General features: G+C 49.5%; 1 protein-coding gene across 1 annotated transcript in view; it reads left to right on the top strand.

Annotated features, from left to right (window-relative positions):
- LOC141978796 (uncharacterized) overlaps nucleotides 1-7,877 on the top strand; it is a 62,665-nt gene extending 54,788 nt beyond the window's left edge. Inside the window, 1 exon segment of the mRNA XM_074941111.1 lies at nucleotides 7,306-7,877. Within this exon segment, the coding sequence (XP_074797212.1) occupies nucleotides 7,306-7,877 (572 nt within the window).
- The last annotated feature ends 8,107 nt before the right edge of the window (nucleotides 7,878-15,984 follow it).

The raw sequence follows: 15,984 nt of genomic DNA, 5'->3' as shown, positions 1-15,984 counted from the left end.
GGGAGGCAACCTAGTGACAGAGGATGTGGAAAAAGCTAATGTACTCAATGCTTTTTTTGCCTCTGTTTTCACTAACAAGGTCAGCTCCCAGACTGCTGCGCTGGGCATCACAGAATGGGGAAGAGATGGCCAGCCCTCTGTGGAGATAGAGGTGGTTAGGGACTATTTAGAAAAGCTGGACGTGCACAAGTCCATGGGGCCGGACGAGTTGCATCCGAGAGTGCTGAAGGAATTGGCGGCTGTGATTGCAGAGCCCTTGGCCATTATCTTTGAAAACTCGTGGCGAACGGGGGAAGTCCCGGATGACTGGAAAAAGGCTAATGTAGTGCCCATCTTTAAAAAAGGGAAGAAGGAGGATCCTGGGAACTACAGGCCAGTCAGCCTCACCTCAGTCCCTGGAAAAATCATGGAGCAGGTCCTCAAAGAATCAATCCTGAAGCACTTATATGAGAGGAAAGTGATCAGGAACAGTCAGCATGGGTTCACCAAGGGAAGGTCATGCCTGACTAATCTAATCGCCTTTTATGATGAGATTACTGGTTCTGTGGATGAAGGGAAAGCAGTGGATGTATTGTTTCTTGACTTTAGCAAAGCTTTTGACACGGTCTCCCACAGTATTCTTGTCAGCAAGTTAAGAAAGTATGGGCTGGATGAATGCACCATAAGGTGGGTAGAAAGCTGGCTAGATTGTCGGGCTCAACGGGTAGTGAAAATGGCTCCATGTCTAGTTGGCAGCCGGTGTCAAGTGGTGTGCCCCAGGGGTCGGTCCTGGGGCCGGTTTTGTTCAATATCTTCATAAATGATCTGGAGGATGGTGTGGATTGCACTCTCAGCAAATTTGCGGATGATACTAAACTGGGAGGAGTGGTAGATACGCTGGAGGGGAGGGATAGGATACAGAAGGACCTAGACAAATTGGAGGATTGGGCCAAAAGAAATCTGATGAGGTTCAATAAGGATAAGTGCAGGGTCCTGCACTTAGGATGGAAGAATCCAATGCACCGCTACAGACTAGGGACCGAATGGCTAGGCAGCAGTTCTGCGGAAAAGGACCTAGGGGTGACAGTGGACGAGAAGCTGGATATGAGTCAGCAGTGTGCCCTTGTTGCCAAGAAGGCCAATGGCATTTTGGGATGTATAAGTAGGGGCATAGCGAGCAGATCGAGGGACGTGATCGTTCCCCTCTATTCGACACTGGTGAGGCCTCATCTGGAGTACTGTGTCCAGTTTTGGGCCCCACACTACAAGAAGGATGTGGATAAATTGGAGAGAGTCCAGCGAAGGGCAACAAAAATGGTTAGGGGTCTAGAGCACATGACTTATGAGGAGAGGCTGAGGGAGCTGGGATTGTTTAGTCTGCGGAAGAGAAGAATGAGGGGGGATTTGATAGCTGCTTTCAACTACCTGAAAGGGGGTTCCAAAGAGGATGGCTCTAGACTGTTCTCAATGGTAGCAGATGACAGAACGAGGAGTAATGGTCTCAAGTTGCAGTGCGGGAGGTTTAGATTGGATATTAGGAAAAACTTTTTCACTAAGAGGGTGGTGAAACACTGGAATGCGTTACCTCGGGAGGTGGTAGAATCTCCTTCCTTAGAGGTTTTTAAGGTCAGGCTTGACAAAGCCCTGGCTGGGATGATTTAACTGGGAATTGGTCCTGCTTCGAGCAGGGGGTTGGACTAGATGACCTTCTGGGGTCCCTTCCAACCCTGATATTCTATGATTCTATGATTCTATGATTCTGATGTGCCCAGCCCTAAGGCTCTGGGTCCTGGAGGTGGGTATCACTGGGGGCCTGTTGTCTGCAGACCAGTGGGGGTGGGGGGTGTCTTGGGGAGGTGGGGCAGGGGGTTAGATGCTGCCTGGTGCTGTGCCAGGGGCTCTGTCTGGGATTGCCCAGCTGGCTCCTGGGACCATTGCCATGCCCAGTGCCCAGAGCTGTGGTGGGGCGGTCCCTGGCGCAGAGCGAGGGGTCCTCCTGTAAAGCGTCAGGGGGTCCTGCTGGGAGGAGGAGGGGGTCCCAGGCAAATGGCCTGGCAGATCCTGGTGGAGGGCAGGTGAGGGTGCTAGGCAGTCAATGGGGAAATCCCAGGCAGGCAGTGAGGGACTATAAAATGACTCTACACAAACAGCCCCCCACCCCATTTCTCCTCCCATTTGCAGGAGCAAATCCAGCCATGGGGGAGCAAACAACCCAGGAATGAGAGTTTCCTAGCAGACAGGCATGGAGAGGGCACAGGGAAAAGGAGACAGAGAGACTGAAAGGGTCCGTGGGATAAAAGAGTTTTTAAAAAATGTGTCTGTGGGCTTATCCTGGCAGGAGGGGCCAGGTCTCTGCTGTAATAAAGAGACTGAGCATTTTCTCAGCACGGCAGAATCTAGGATCTTGCTCTGCAGGGAAAGAGCCTGGGGGAAGCGTGATGTGAAATGAACTAATGCCCGTTCCTAAACCTCCACAACGGCCCTTCTCGCCCGGCCAGGCTGCAGAACGACGCTCACGTTTCGTTCCGGTTCATCCCGTCCTCCCACGGGACAGGGGAGCGACATGGGTGCAGAGGAGCCAGCTCAGGTAGGGATTACTGGGGGGGTTCTGATTTGTTCCTGCAGGAGGGAGAGGGACAGCAAATACGCCGGAGAGGGGAAGGTTTGCACTGTCTGGTTTGGAGGTTGGAGCGGGGCAGGAAATGCACAGGGTGGAGAAAGGGAGGAGGCCAGGGGGTGGCAGACCTGCTGGGAGTTGTTTAATAAGTGGCCTAGATTTGAGGAAGAGACCCATGAGGTTGGGAGGTGGAAATGCTCCAATTTGGTGAACAGAAAATAACCGAGCTACATGGGGCTGGGACAAAGGCCCAGACTCCTAGTGCTGGAGCCTGAGCCAACGAACCAGCGGGTGCCTTGAAATATGAAGGGGGCAGCCACCAGTCAGGCTTAGGGGAGATTCCCCTGCCTCATATCCAGCTCCTGACAAGGAGGAGGGTGTTGGGCTTCCGACAAGAGATCTCTCTCTGGACCTTGCTCGGGGCAGCATCTCCTGTATCAGTCTGTGGCTAGTAGGTGTGTGATGGATCTGCTGGGAGAGAGGAGGGGCTCTCTCTTCGTCCCTCACCCTGGTGTTTCCTGGGTGCTCTGAGTGGGGTGGGGGTGGGCCTCTGTTGACTGCGATCCACCCAGAGTTTCCGTTTGATTGGCTCCTCTCCCCCACGAATAGTGGGGCTGTGAGTGGGGCAGCAGGTCCTGAGTGTGGGGCTCTTGCTCTTTCAGGGGCCGGTGACGTTCGAGGAGGTGGCTGTGTATTTCACCAGGGAAGAGGGGGCTCTGCTGGACCCCGCTCAGAGAGCCCTCTACAGAGACGTCATGCAGGAGACCTATGAGAATGTGACCTCGCTGGGTAAGGGTTCCTGTCCCCTCGGTTCTTGGAGGGGGAAATGAAGAGATGAGGTTCACCCCACCCCCACAATGCCACCTCTGCTCTGTCCTGTTCCAGCATCACCCCAGCGTGCCAGTGACACACACACGACCAGAGACCCTCCCCGGCTGCAGAACACTGTGGGGACAGAGCACAGGGGCAGTACCGCACAGTGTCCAATATCTCCTGTTTGCACAAGTAAAACGGGGGGGTTAGGTCCAGCATAACGAACAGAAGCTTCCTACCCCTGGCCTTCTCTCAAACCCTGAGCCTTCTCCACCCAGACCAGAATGTGCTTGGGGAGTAACAAGCAGTCTGCTGGAGTCAGGGCTGCTGGTCCAGGGTTACTGATCACACAGACACTCGGGGCGTCCTTGAATGCTGGCTGGGGGAATCCAGACAAGGGAGCTCCAGCATCAGAACATTGAAACTCACCCAGGACTACAGATGACACAACTCCTCACCGCTCCGGATTGCCCCCGTGCATGGGAAAATGGCCTAGGTTGCTGGTGAAAATCCTTGAGACCTGGAGAGTTGCTCCCCCCATCCCCATGTGCAATAGCCACAATCTCTCTTCTCTGCAGACTTGGTTATTTGAGTCCCTCATTCCTGAAGTCACATGACCCCGATTCTAATTCTTATTTGTCACATTCTGCTTTTCTAGACTATTTAGAGTCTGTTGCTTCTGAATGCTAGTTTCTAATTTCCCAGTGTTCTCCACACCCAGGGATTTTCCTACTCCCTCCCATTGCACTGGACTCACTAGGTTCCCTAGTATTTAAGAACGGCCACACTGGGACAGACCAAAGGTGCATCTAGCCCAGTGTCCTGTCTTCCGACAGTGACCAGTGCCAGGTGTCCCAGAGGGAATGAACAGAACAGAGAATCATGAAGTGATTCATCTCCTGTCACCCATTCCCAGCTTACGACAAACAGAAGTTAGGGACACCATCCCTGCCCATCCTGGCTCATAACCATTCACGGACCTGTCCTCGATAGCTTTCTCATGGTGGTTTTTTTTTTTTTTTTTGTAACCCTATTATAATCTTGGCCTTCACAACGTCCTCTGGCAAGGAGTTCCCCAGGTTGACTGTGCATTGTGTGAAGAAATATTTCCTTTTGTTTCTTTTAAACCTGCTGCCTAATAATTTCATTGGCTGATTCCTAGTCCTTGTGTTATGAGAAGGAGTAATTAACACTTCCTTATCTACTTTCTCCAGAGCAGTCTTGATTTTATCGACCTCTCTCATATCCCCCCTTTGCCTCTTTTCCAAGCTGAAAAGTCCCAGTCTTTTTCATCTTTCCCCATACAGAAGAGTTTCATACCTGTAATCATTTGGGTTGCCCTTTTCTGAACCTTTTCCAATTTCAATCTATCTTTTTTTGAGATGGGGCAACCACATCTGCACGCAGTATTCGAGATGTGGGTGTACCATGGGTTTATATAGAGGCGATATGATATTTTCTGTCTCATTATCTATCCATTTCAGAATGATTCCCAACGTTCTCTTTGCTTTTTGACTGCCGTGGCACACTGAGTTGATGTTTTCAGAGAACTGTGCACAGTGACTCCAAGATCCCTCTGTTGAGAGGAAACAGCTCATTTAGACCCCATCATTTTATATGTGTAGTTGGGATTATGTTTTCCAGTGGGCTGCAGTATGGTGCTATCCTGACATCTAGTACTGCTGAGATCCTGCATTCAGTGATATCCCTGCCCTTCCTGTTCCCTTTCTCATAAAACAAGAAGAGCATCCAAATGCATATTTACCTTCATTCCCTCAGCGGTCCTCATGGGAATCCCTGATCGGTTCCAAAGTGTATTAAAACCTTTCTTAAAGGGTTACCTCTTGGTGGTTATCAGGTCCTGTGAGTTTGTAGCCCAGAAAGACCCCCCTCAGTCAGCTCAAACTCAGCTGTTTCTCCCCCAAAAGTCTGTCGTCTTCAGTCTCCTGAATGAGGGGAAATCCGTCACTACCCCTTTCTGCGTTGGGTAAAGCTTCAAAAGGTGGAGCTCTGCATAACTAGCCTTGAGATCTGGCATTCATCACCCCGTAGTGATACCAGATGGCACAGGAAACCCATCCCGCAGCCCTTCCTGGTATCATCTGGCGCATCTCGGCATCATAGTCTGTGAAGAATTCATGCTTTCAAGGGCTGGCTTAGATATACAGATGATAGTCATAATTAGGGCAAGAGTTTGCAGGCAATGAAAACAGAGTAATTGACAAACGTGAGCAATATCTAATCCTTTAAAGCCTGAAAGTGCCTTGGGGGGAGGGGACAGGAGCCAGCTGTGTGGGGGAGGTGGGGCCCAGACACTGGGCATTGAGAGCCTAGAGCCAGCTGTGCGCTGGAGAGACGGGGCATGAACCAGCTGTGTGCAGGGGAGATGAGCAGGGGAGAGGTGCTGTGGACACGGCCGGGAGCAGGTGTGAGTGCCGTCCTCTCTGCAGCATGATGAGAGAGCCTGGCGTCCCACTGCTGATCCCAGACTTGTATGAGGAGGGAAGAAATTGGCAGCAAGTCTCGACCGCAGCCAGCCTGTGCCCTGGGGAGGAGTCGGGTGTCTCCAGGGAGAAATCTGGGGGGTTGTGACCCTGCATGCCCCACCCACCCTCTGATCAGCAATTCCAGTTATTAACGGTGATTCCAGAAACGAAGAGTAATTTCGGGAAAAAATGCAGTCCTAGCGACAATTTCTGGAAAACACTGGCCCTAGTCGTAACATTAAATCCGATAGTCTCAAGATATAGGCCTGTGTTGATCAGATCTGTCGCTCTGCCTTCACGGAGTTCACTCTGCTGGTGGGTTCTACCCCTTCCCCCATTCTGTGTCTGCCTTGTCTATTTAGATTGAAACTTCTTCAGGGCACGGGCCATCAACGCTTCTCGGTTTGTACTGTGCCTAGCAAAATGAGGACCCACTGTTAGTTGGCCCTTAGGCACTAAAGTAATGAATATGATTTATAATAATCATCTCCTGACACTTTGAGCCAAGGAAGCCGGCCTTGGGATGTTACTACTTAAAAGTGAGCTGGGCTTAAAAGCATGGAATATTTTTTGTGACAAGTATCCCACAAATTCCACTGACCTCCCTTGGTTTCTTTGCCTTGAGCAGGGTTTCCAGTTTCCAGAACTGACGTCATCTCGCAGCTGGAACGAGGGGTGGAGCCATGGGTCCCAGACCTTCATGGCTTTGAGAAAAAAGTGCTCCCGAGAGCTGCCTTCTCAGGTGAGGCATTGGTTAAACCAACCCCAAAACTGTCGGTGAATACAGGAAACATTTGGGATGCCCTACAAAGACCTTGTGAGCTCTCCAAGTTGAGGATTGTTCCCTGCAGATGTGGAATCATTAGGCAGAGGTCACTCATGGCTTCCCACCTATCCTGACTGACAACTGGCAGCAGGTCCCTCCCCAATCTCGCTGTCCCCTGAGATTTCTTCTGAGATACGGACCCAGAACTGATCCCTTCCTTTCTCTCCTCTGGGGAAGGTTTAAGGGAAAATCAGCTCCTGAGAGGTTTGATCTGTCCTGTACGCATTTTGGTTTCTTCATCCCTTTTTCCATTCTTCTCTCTGAGATTTCCTTTCTCTCTGGCGCAGGCAGAGACTTACGTCTGGATTCTCTCTGTCTCCCATCAGATGTTGGGATGGTGAGTGAAAACGAGGAGGAACCCCAGCAGGAAGATGCTGAGCGAGTAGAAGCACATGGGATGTTCTCAGGAAGGTCCAAAGGGAACGATTCTGGGAGCTATGCACGCCCAGAAAAAACAAAAGCCTGTGAGAGTCAGCAGAGGCCAGAGGAAAACTTCAGTAGCCAGTCAGACCTTATTACACGTGAGAGAATGAACTTGGAAGGAACACGCTACACGTGCCTTGAGTGTGGGAAAAGCTTCAAAGGGAGCTCTGACCTTCTCACACATCAGAGAATCCACACGGGTGAGAAACCTTACGCATGCAGTGTGTGTGGGAAATGCTTCAAGCGGAGCTCACACCTCATTGCACATAAGAGAATCCACATAGATGAGAAACCTTATGGCTGCCCTGAGTGTGGGAAACACTTCAAGCAGAGCTCACACCTTATTACACATCGGAAAATCCACACGGGTGAGAAACCTTATGGATGCCCTGAGTGTGGGAAGCACTTCATTGACAGTTCATCCCTCCTCTCACATCAGAGAATCCACACAGAAGAGAGGCCCTACACATGCTCTGAGTGTGAGAAAAGCTTCAGTTATAGCTCAGCCCTTACTGCGCATCAGCGAATCCACACGGGTGAGAAACCTTATGGATGCCCTGAGTGTGGGAAACGCTTCAATCGGAGCTCATACCTTATCATACATCGGAGAATCCATACGGGTGAGAAACCTTATGGATGCCGTGAGTGTGGGAAACACTTCAATCAAAGCTCAGCCCTTATTAGACATCAGAAAATCCACATGGGAGTGATCTGTAACAAATGCCTTGACTAGGGCTGGCCAAAGGTGTTTTTTTTTAAAAAAAAAAATCACATTTGCTAATTCCCACTCAGTGATCTGAGCCCCATCTTCACCGTGGTTACTCAGCTCCCCCAGATGAGTTGCCTGCTTCTGCCTTTTGCAGCTCACCCTTCTTTGGGGTCAGTCCTGTGATCTTTTCTATCAACTCCTTTCCTTTGGAGTCGAAGGAGCGTGTGTCCCTCCAGTCAGGAATGTTCATCAGCTCCAGGTGGGGGAGAGAGGTTTGTTCCCAACAAGCTACACTGAGGCAAAAACTACCCGTGCCTTACATCCACTAGGACTGCACATGGCGTTGGCTGCTCAAGTTAGTGATCTTCGTGTTAAAAGACAACTACAGTTGTCGTGCAGATGCAGCCGAGGTGCAGTGGTTGGCATTAGCTTTCCCCTTGACCTGACCTAAACTCCGTCACTTTTCCTAGTCTAAACAAACCCTGACCATCACAGTTATACTGTTCCCCCATTTAAAAACAATTGTTAGTCATCAAGTTCCCCCACCAGGAACATATTGTTTCATTCCCAGTTGTCACAGTTCATCAGAGCACTGTTGCTTCAGGTTTTCCTGAAGGCAGATATTTTTACTACCGTTTTCCTCCCTTTAAAATATATTGAAGTATAGCAAAGAGCGGGAACAGGGAAGGGATAGAGAAAAATGTCTTTTCCCCTCTGTAACAACAGAAGAACATTGGGTAAATCAGAGGGATTCTCCATCGCCATCCCAATCCCCCTGTTGTTCAATTGGTAAGGTCAATATTTCCCGAAGGGGCTGGGAAGAGGATTCTCTAGTAAATGATTTGGAACTAAGCCAAACACCCATTCATTTGCCTCCCAAAGCAGTTGTGGCCCATGCCCTGCAGGAGGTTGCTCCTGAAGATCTCCCCTTCCTAATCAGGTGCATGTTGCCTATTTGGGAAATGCAATCCCTATCTAGGTAGAGATGGGAAAAATGGAAGTGACATTTCTGTTCAGCTCACTCCTGGGAGATGCTGTAAATGTGTAGGAAATGAAATCCATGAGGAATGTGATGGAGCTGCAGAAAGACACCCATTTTGAGTAGATACCTGACATTTGGTGTCTTACAGGGATTCTAAGCCGCACCTGAATTTAGTCCCTTATTTAAATCTGTGCCACCAGATTAAAGAAACAAAAGGGCATATTTGGGGGAGTTATACCTCAGTATCGCTGCTGGTATGTTGTGTGGTTGGTGAAGAATTCTACACCAGAGAAGTGTAAAATTGCTACAACTCAGGTCAAAGATTTGACAAGAACTCAGGTAGAAATGACAGGTACGAGTGGTTGATTTTCACCCCAGAGATGGACGGTCTGGTGACCTGTGGCCGGGGTAAACTGTTTTTAGAACGCTGCTCCCTAGTGAAGTGGCATTGCTCACACTTCTACAGGATGCCGTGATGAAACTGGGAACAACTGTCTTTTACCATTTGGATCCAAAGTTTCCTGAAGCACAGAGACAAACAGCTGATTCCTTCAGAGACATCCCATGCCTATGGGTCCCAAAGTGGCTGCCTTGCTGGACAAGAAGCACTTCCGTGTTGGTTAAATGATGGTAGCCAATGAGGGAATGTAACAGATTCCAAGTTCAGACTGCAGGATACATGAATGCTGAGTCCAGAGTCTGTGGTTTGGTCTCTTAGTTTTGCTCTTGAGTCTAATGCCTTTGTCTCACTTCTCCGCCTCCTGCTACTCTGAAAGATTAGAAAGTGTGAAAGTAGAGCACAGGTGGTTTTTCTCACGATGCAGCCTTCCCACGTAGCGTGAGACCCCTTCCACCCACACTTCTGGGAGAAGACCCAGGGAGAAATGAAGCCTCAGAAATGGAAGGCTCCTAGGTTACGGTAGAATGTGACTTCACACAGAGCTCACTGGGTGAAAATGGGAATTAAGAGAAAACTGCCCTAAAGGTTTATAGTTTGTAATCTTTGAATAAATTGTTACCAGCAACAAGAAAATTACACATGAAGTTTATTAGTGTAACGTAAGAGGCTGATTCTGTGATCACTTTCAGTGTTACAGTATAATTTAGGTTTTCTTCTAGCCCCCTCCTACTACATAGGAAATGGTGGCTAATCCTGCAATTAAAACCTGCCTCCAAAGGAATGAGAGTGGGGGAACATGTGAGAGAAATAGCGTGTAAGAGAATAGAGACCCAGTATAGCCTGGAATGATTTCTATTTCAAATGGAATTTATTTGGATAAATTTGAAAATAAATCTTCTGTTGGGAGGAAAATTACTTGAGACAAGATGTGGAACCTTTTCCCCAGTGAGAGGGGAACAGCCAGAGAGTTCCCCAGGGCTCTTGTTCGCAAAGCAAAGATGTCACCTTAGGCAGGAGATGTCAAGATCTACAATGGTGATGGGCGTGTGATGGGAGCTTTTCTGGGTGGTTGTTGTTTGGTTGGTTTTTTTCATGTAATTTTTGTTTTGTTTTTGCAACCAGTTATTTTTATAGGTGCTGAGGCCCCTTCTCCTTTTGAGCACAGCTCTTTAACCCTCAGGCCTGGCTCTGGAAACCTCAGAACCGGCTTTGTGTTTTTTTCATGTTTGCTATCTTTGGGGTTCGCACATCCACACGACATGCGGTTCACAGCAACGGATACTTTGAGAAACGTGCTGGGCGAAGCAGGTCTTTTCCAAACTGAGATTGGCCCAAAGTCTGCCTCAATTCAGCTGGATTGGGACACGTCTGTGTCAAAGGAGTGGTTCACACCTGATTTGCCCAGAGACCTCAGGGGAGGGGTGGTAAGATATAGGATAAGTAGGAATTGACAACAATGAAGTTAAATATAAAGGTGAAAGACCCTCACCTGGCAGGTCAACAAGCCTGTTCTGTTCATTCCCTCCAGTGCATCTAGCACTGGTCACTCTCAAGTAGCACACTGGGCTTGATGGACCATTGGTCTGACCCAGTCTATGACCCGTGTTGGGTTCTTATATAAGCCCTCTACGGCCTTGTCTACACTGGCAAATTTCTGCACAGGAAAGCAGCTTTCTGCGGTGCAACTCCCGAGGTGCACACACAGATTTCATGATGCATGATAGAAAGGGGCCATGACAGGGACACACTGCAGTGCAGGGTCAAAGTGAAGGAGGTATGGCCCGCCTACCACAAGGTGCAGGAGGCAAACGGCTGCTCCATATTGGGGGCTAACTAACCCCAGCATCACAGCAAGAATCTACCTAGCACCTGGAGAAAAAATATAAATGAGAGTCAAAGACACCCCCACGTGGCCTGTCTCTTCCCCAATCTCAACACCCGGAAGATTGTCTGGAAGACTCAGAATTTGAACTGCGGAGATTGGTCCCAGGCTGAGAGGGAATTCAGTCTGTGTTTTAAGAACTCAACATTGCCTGGAGCAACCAGTGAGTGAGAAAAGCTGTTTGATCCAATTCTTGCTTAGTATATTCAAATTAGAGTTCAGACTGAGAGTCTATTTCCATTTGTTACGTAACCACTTTTGACCTCTGTGACCAACACTTATACTGAGTTAAAATCTAACTTTCTGTAGTTAATAAACTTATTTTAATATTTGATACTTACTCCTGAGTTTGTCCAAAGTGCTTGGGAAAGTTGCTCACATGACAAAGGCTGGTGCGTGTCCAGTTTATTTTTGATGAAGTGGCGAACTCATTAATGAGCTTACACTTTTCAAGAGCAGGCCGTGAGCCGTGTGAGATGGTACATTTCTGAGGTGCAAGGCTGAGGGCTGGGGAGATACGCTGGTGTCTCTGGACAATTGAGGAGTGGCTTGTAGAGCATTCCTGCAACTTAGCTGGGTGCTTTGCTGCATGTTGTTGACCAAATGATCGTAGAACCCTAGGATATCGGGGTCGGAAGGGACCTCAGGAGGTGTCTAGTCCAACCCCCTGCCCAGAGCAGGACCAGTCCCAACTCAATCATCCCAGCCAGGGCTTTGTCAAGCCTGACCTTAAAAACTTCTAAGGAAGGGGATTCCACCACCTCCCTAGGTAACGCATTCCAGTGTTTCACCACCCTCCTAGTGAAAAAGTTTTTCCTAATATCCAACCTAATTCTCCCCCACTGCAACTTGACCATTACTCCTTGTCCTGTCATCTGCTATCACTGAGAATAGTCTAGATCCATCCTCTTTGGATCCACCTTTCAGGTAGTTAAAAGCAGCTATCAAATCCCCCCTCATTCTTCTCTTCCGTAGACTAAACTATCCCAGTTCCCTCAGCCTCTCCTCATAAGTCATGTGTTCCAGACCCCTAATCATTTTTGTTGCCCTTCGCTGGACTCTCTCCAATTTCTCCACATCCTTCTTGTAGTGTGGGGCCGAAAACTGGACACAGTACTCCAGATGAGGCCTCACCAATGTCGAATAGAGGGGAACGATCACGTCCCTCGATCTGCTGGCTATGCCCCTACTTATACATCCCAAAATGCCATTGGCTTTCTTGGCAACAAGGGCACACTGTTGACTCATATCCAGCTTCTCGTCCACTGTCACCCCTAGGTCCTTCTCTGCAGAACTGCTGCCTAGCCATTGAGTCCCTAGTCTGTAGCGGTACGTTGGATTCTTCCGTCCTAAGTGCAGGACTCTGCACTCGTCCTTGTTGAACCTCATCAGATTTCTTTTGGCCCAATCCTCCAATTTGTCTAGGTCCCTCTGTATCCTATCCCTACCCTCCTGCGTATCTACCTCTCCTCCCAGTTTAGTGTCATCCGCAAACTTGCTGAGGGTGCAATCCACACCATCCTCCAGATCATTTATGAAGATATTGAACAAAACCAGCCCCAGGACCGACCCCTGGGGCACTCCGCTAGATACCGACTGCCAACTAGACTTGGAGCCATTGATCACTACCCATTGAGCCCGACAATCTAGCCAACTTTCTACCCACCTTCTAGTGCATCCATCCAGCTCATACTTCTTTCACTTGCTGACAAGAATACTGTGGGAGACCGTGTCAAAAGCTTTGCTAAAGTCAGAAATAACACATCTACTGCTTTCCCTTCATCCACAGAACCAGTGATGTCATCATAGAAGGCAATTAGATTAGTCAGGCATGACTTTCCCTTGGTGAATCCATGCTGACTGTTCCTGATCACTTTCCTCTCCTCTAAGTGCTTCAGAATTGATTCCTTGAGGACCTGCTCCATGATTTTTCTGGGGACTGAGGTGAGGCTGACTGGCCTGTAGTTCCCAGGATCCTCCTTCTTCCCTTTTTTAAAGATTGGCACTACATTAGCCTTTTTCCAGTCGTCCAGGACTTCCCCCGATCGCCACGAGTTTTCAAAGATAATGGCCAATGGCTCTGCAATCACATCCGCCAATTCCTTTAGCACTCTCGGATGCAACACGTCCGGCCCCATGGACTTGTGCACATCCAGCTTTTCTAAATAGTCCCGAACCACTTCTTTCTCCACAGAGGGCTGGCCACCTCCTCCCCATGTTGTGCTGCCCAATGCAGTGGTCTGGGAGCTGACCTCGTGAAGACAGAGGCAAAAAAAGCATTGAGTACATTAGCTTTTTCCACATCCTCTGTCACTAGGTTGCCTCCCTCATTCAGTAAGGGGCCCACACTTTCCTTGGCTTTCTTCTTGTTGCCAACATACCAGAAGAAACCCTTCTTGTTACTCTTAATATCTCTCGCTAGCTACAACTCGAGGTGTGATTTAGCCTTTTTGATTTCATTCGTACAGGCCCGAGCACTATCCCATGGTGAAAGAATCCAAAGCCTTCTCTCCGACACCACCTGCGTAGCCATTTGTTGACTTCCACCATTCGACGGTCTCTACCCTGTCCTTTTCCTTCCACGGGGAGGATGGACGAGAACACCACTTGCACCTCAAACTCCTTTATCCTTCTTCCCAGAGCCACGTAGTCTGCAGTGATCCGCTCAAGGTCATTCTTGGCAGTATCATTGGTGCCCACGTGGAGAAGCAGGAAGGGGTAGCAATCCGAGGGCTTGATGAGTCTCAGCAGTCTCTCCATCACATCGTGAATCTTAGCTCCTGGCAAGCAGCAGACTTCTCGGTTTTCCCGGTTGGGATGGCAGATAGATGACTCAGTCCCCCTGAGGAGAGAGTCCCCGACCACCACCACCCGCCTCCTTCTCTTGGGAGCGGTGGTCGTGGAACCCCCAACCCTAGGGCAGTGCATCTCATGCCTTCCAATTGGCGGAGTCTCCTTCTGCTCCCTTCCCTCAGACGTATCATCTGGTCCACTCTCCGCATTAGTACCTGTGGAGAGAACATGAAAACGGTTACTTACCTATACCGGCGTTGCTGGTACATGGACGTTCCCTTTTTTTCTTCTGGAAGTCACATGATGCCAAATTTCTTCACCGTCCTCCTGTCCCCAATGTGCAGTCTGCTCTGAATCTTCAGAACCTTGTGCCCGTAGAAGCATATCGTGACGTCTGTCCAGGAAATCTTCAGTTTCTCTTATGCAACGCAGGGTCGATACCTGTTGCTCCAGACCTTGAACCTTCTCTTCCAATATGGAGATCAGCTTGCACTTTGTACAGACAAAGTCACTTCTGTCCTGTCTCGAAAGGTCATCTGTTAACTCTGCTTTTGACTTCAAACCATGTTGTGCCAAATCATCTTTCACCACCCCTAACTAATTTACAACCCTTCAGCAGCCCTTGCTGAAGCAGCACCAAACTTGAAAGATTCCAGGCAGCTTCCTGTAATGCTACCCTCACTTCGAACCTCTCACAAGCGGACTGAAGTGTCTCCTTTCCCTGGAAGGCATTCAGTCCCCATGGGCAGGGACCTTCTTCCACTACCCATACACCAAGGAGGGTGGGCTCCTCAGCCACCCCCCATTCCTCTGGGTCCCTGAACACTTCCTCCATTTCCTTTTTCATCTTATCCCAGGGTGACCCCTGCACCTGGTATGGGCCCTGGTTCTTCCTTATCCATTTATCCAAAAAATCCTTTACCCTGTCTTGCCAGAACCCACAACTGCCATCACGAGAGTTCGCGAGACCCCCTCCAAGCAGCTGTGCGGACTGTTGGGGAGGGGGGCTTACAGGCTGCCACTCACCTTTCCCATGCGATGCATCCGAGTCAGTCACCGGCACCACGATGTTCGGGGGCTTACCTGTGCTACTCAACTCCAGCTCCATTATTCACGTAGCTGGAGTAGACGTACCTTAGGTTGAGTTCCAGTGGGGCCTACACCTTACTCTTGTTATTGGGGGTAGAGAACAGGGGTCCATTGGAGAGCAATCTGCAGGGTCTTTACTAGACCCGCTAAATCAACCACCGGTGGATCGATCTCAGAGCATCCATCCCTGATGTAGTGTAAACCTTCCCATTGTCACACACAACCTTATTCCCTTGAGCACAATCCAGCCCTACCCCACCCCCTCCCCCCTACACTCCATTGGATACAGCCTCTCGATGACTCACCAAGATGGGGGCTTGTCTCTGCATCTCCCCAACAGGGGAGCAGAGAGCCTAAAGGGCCACAGCAGACAAATGGAGCTCGGCAGGAATGGAAGAGACTTTCCTCCTCTTCTTAAAAGTCTCCTTAACCTCACCAATGAGAAGTTCCAGCACTGGGTGGCTTCAAACCACCAACCGTCCTATCAGCAGCTGAAGGCAGGTCCCAGCTCTATCAGACAGAAGGATACCACCCAGCTCACTTGCATGTGGCCTTTAGCGTGGATTCATTTTGGCTTATACACCCCTCACCCCCATCTGGGCTCCAGCGGTGCAATGGGTTAGCTCCTAGTACTTAGAGAGGAGCAATGCTGAGGTTGTGAGTTCAAGCATCAGCTTTCTTTAAGTAATGGCTTCTGCCATTCATCTTGCCCGGCGGAAAATACAATTCCGGCTCAGAAGACACCCAGGTTCTCTTCGTCTGCAGAGTGCAGGGCAGATTCCACAGATCTACAAGGCTCCATTCTCCACCCGCACCCTGTGTGAGGAGGCATCAAGCAGAGCCCAGAGCACTGCCCATCCTGTGATTCTAGAGCCCCTGACTTCCCCCTCAACCTTTGCTCCCCAAACCACCTTCCTGCACTCCCTCTTGGCTGTGAGATTCAAACCCTGCCTGGCTTTCGATATCTTCATGTGGTTTTTGTCTG

This window comes from Natator depressus, chromosome 28 (genome assembly GCF_965152275.1).
Source record: "Natator depressus isolate rNatDep1 chromosome 28, rNatDep2.hap1, whole genome shotgun sequence".
NCBI classification, from domain to species: Eukaryota; Metazoa; Chordata; order Testudines; family Cheloniidae; genus Natator; species Natator depressus.
This window is presented reverse-complemented; position numbering and strand designations above follow the sequence as displayed.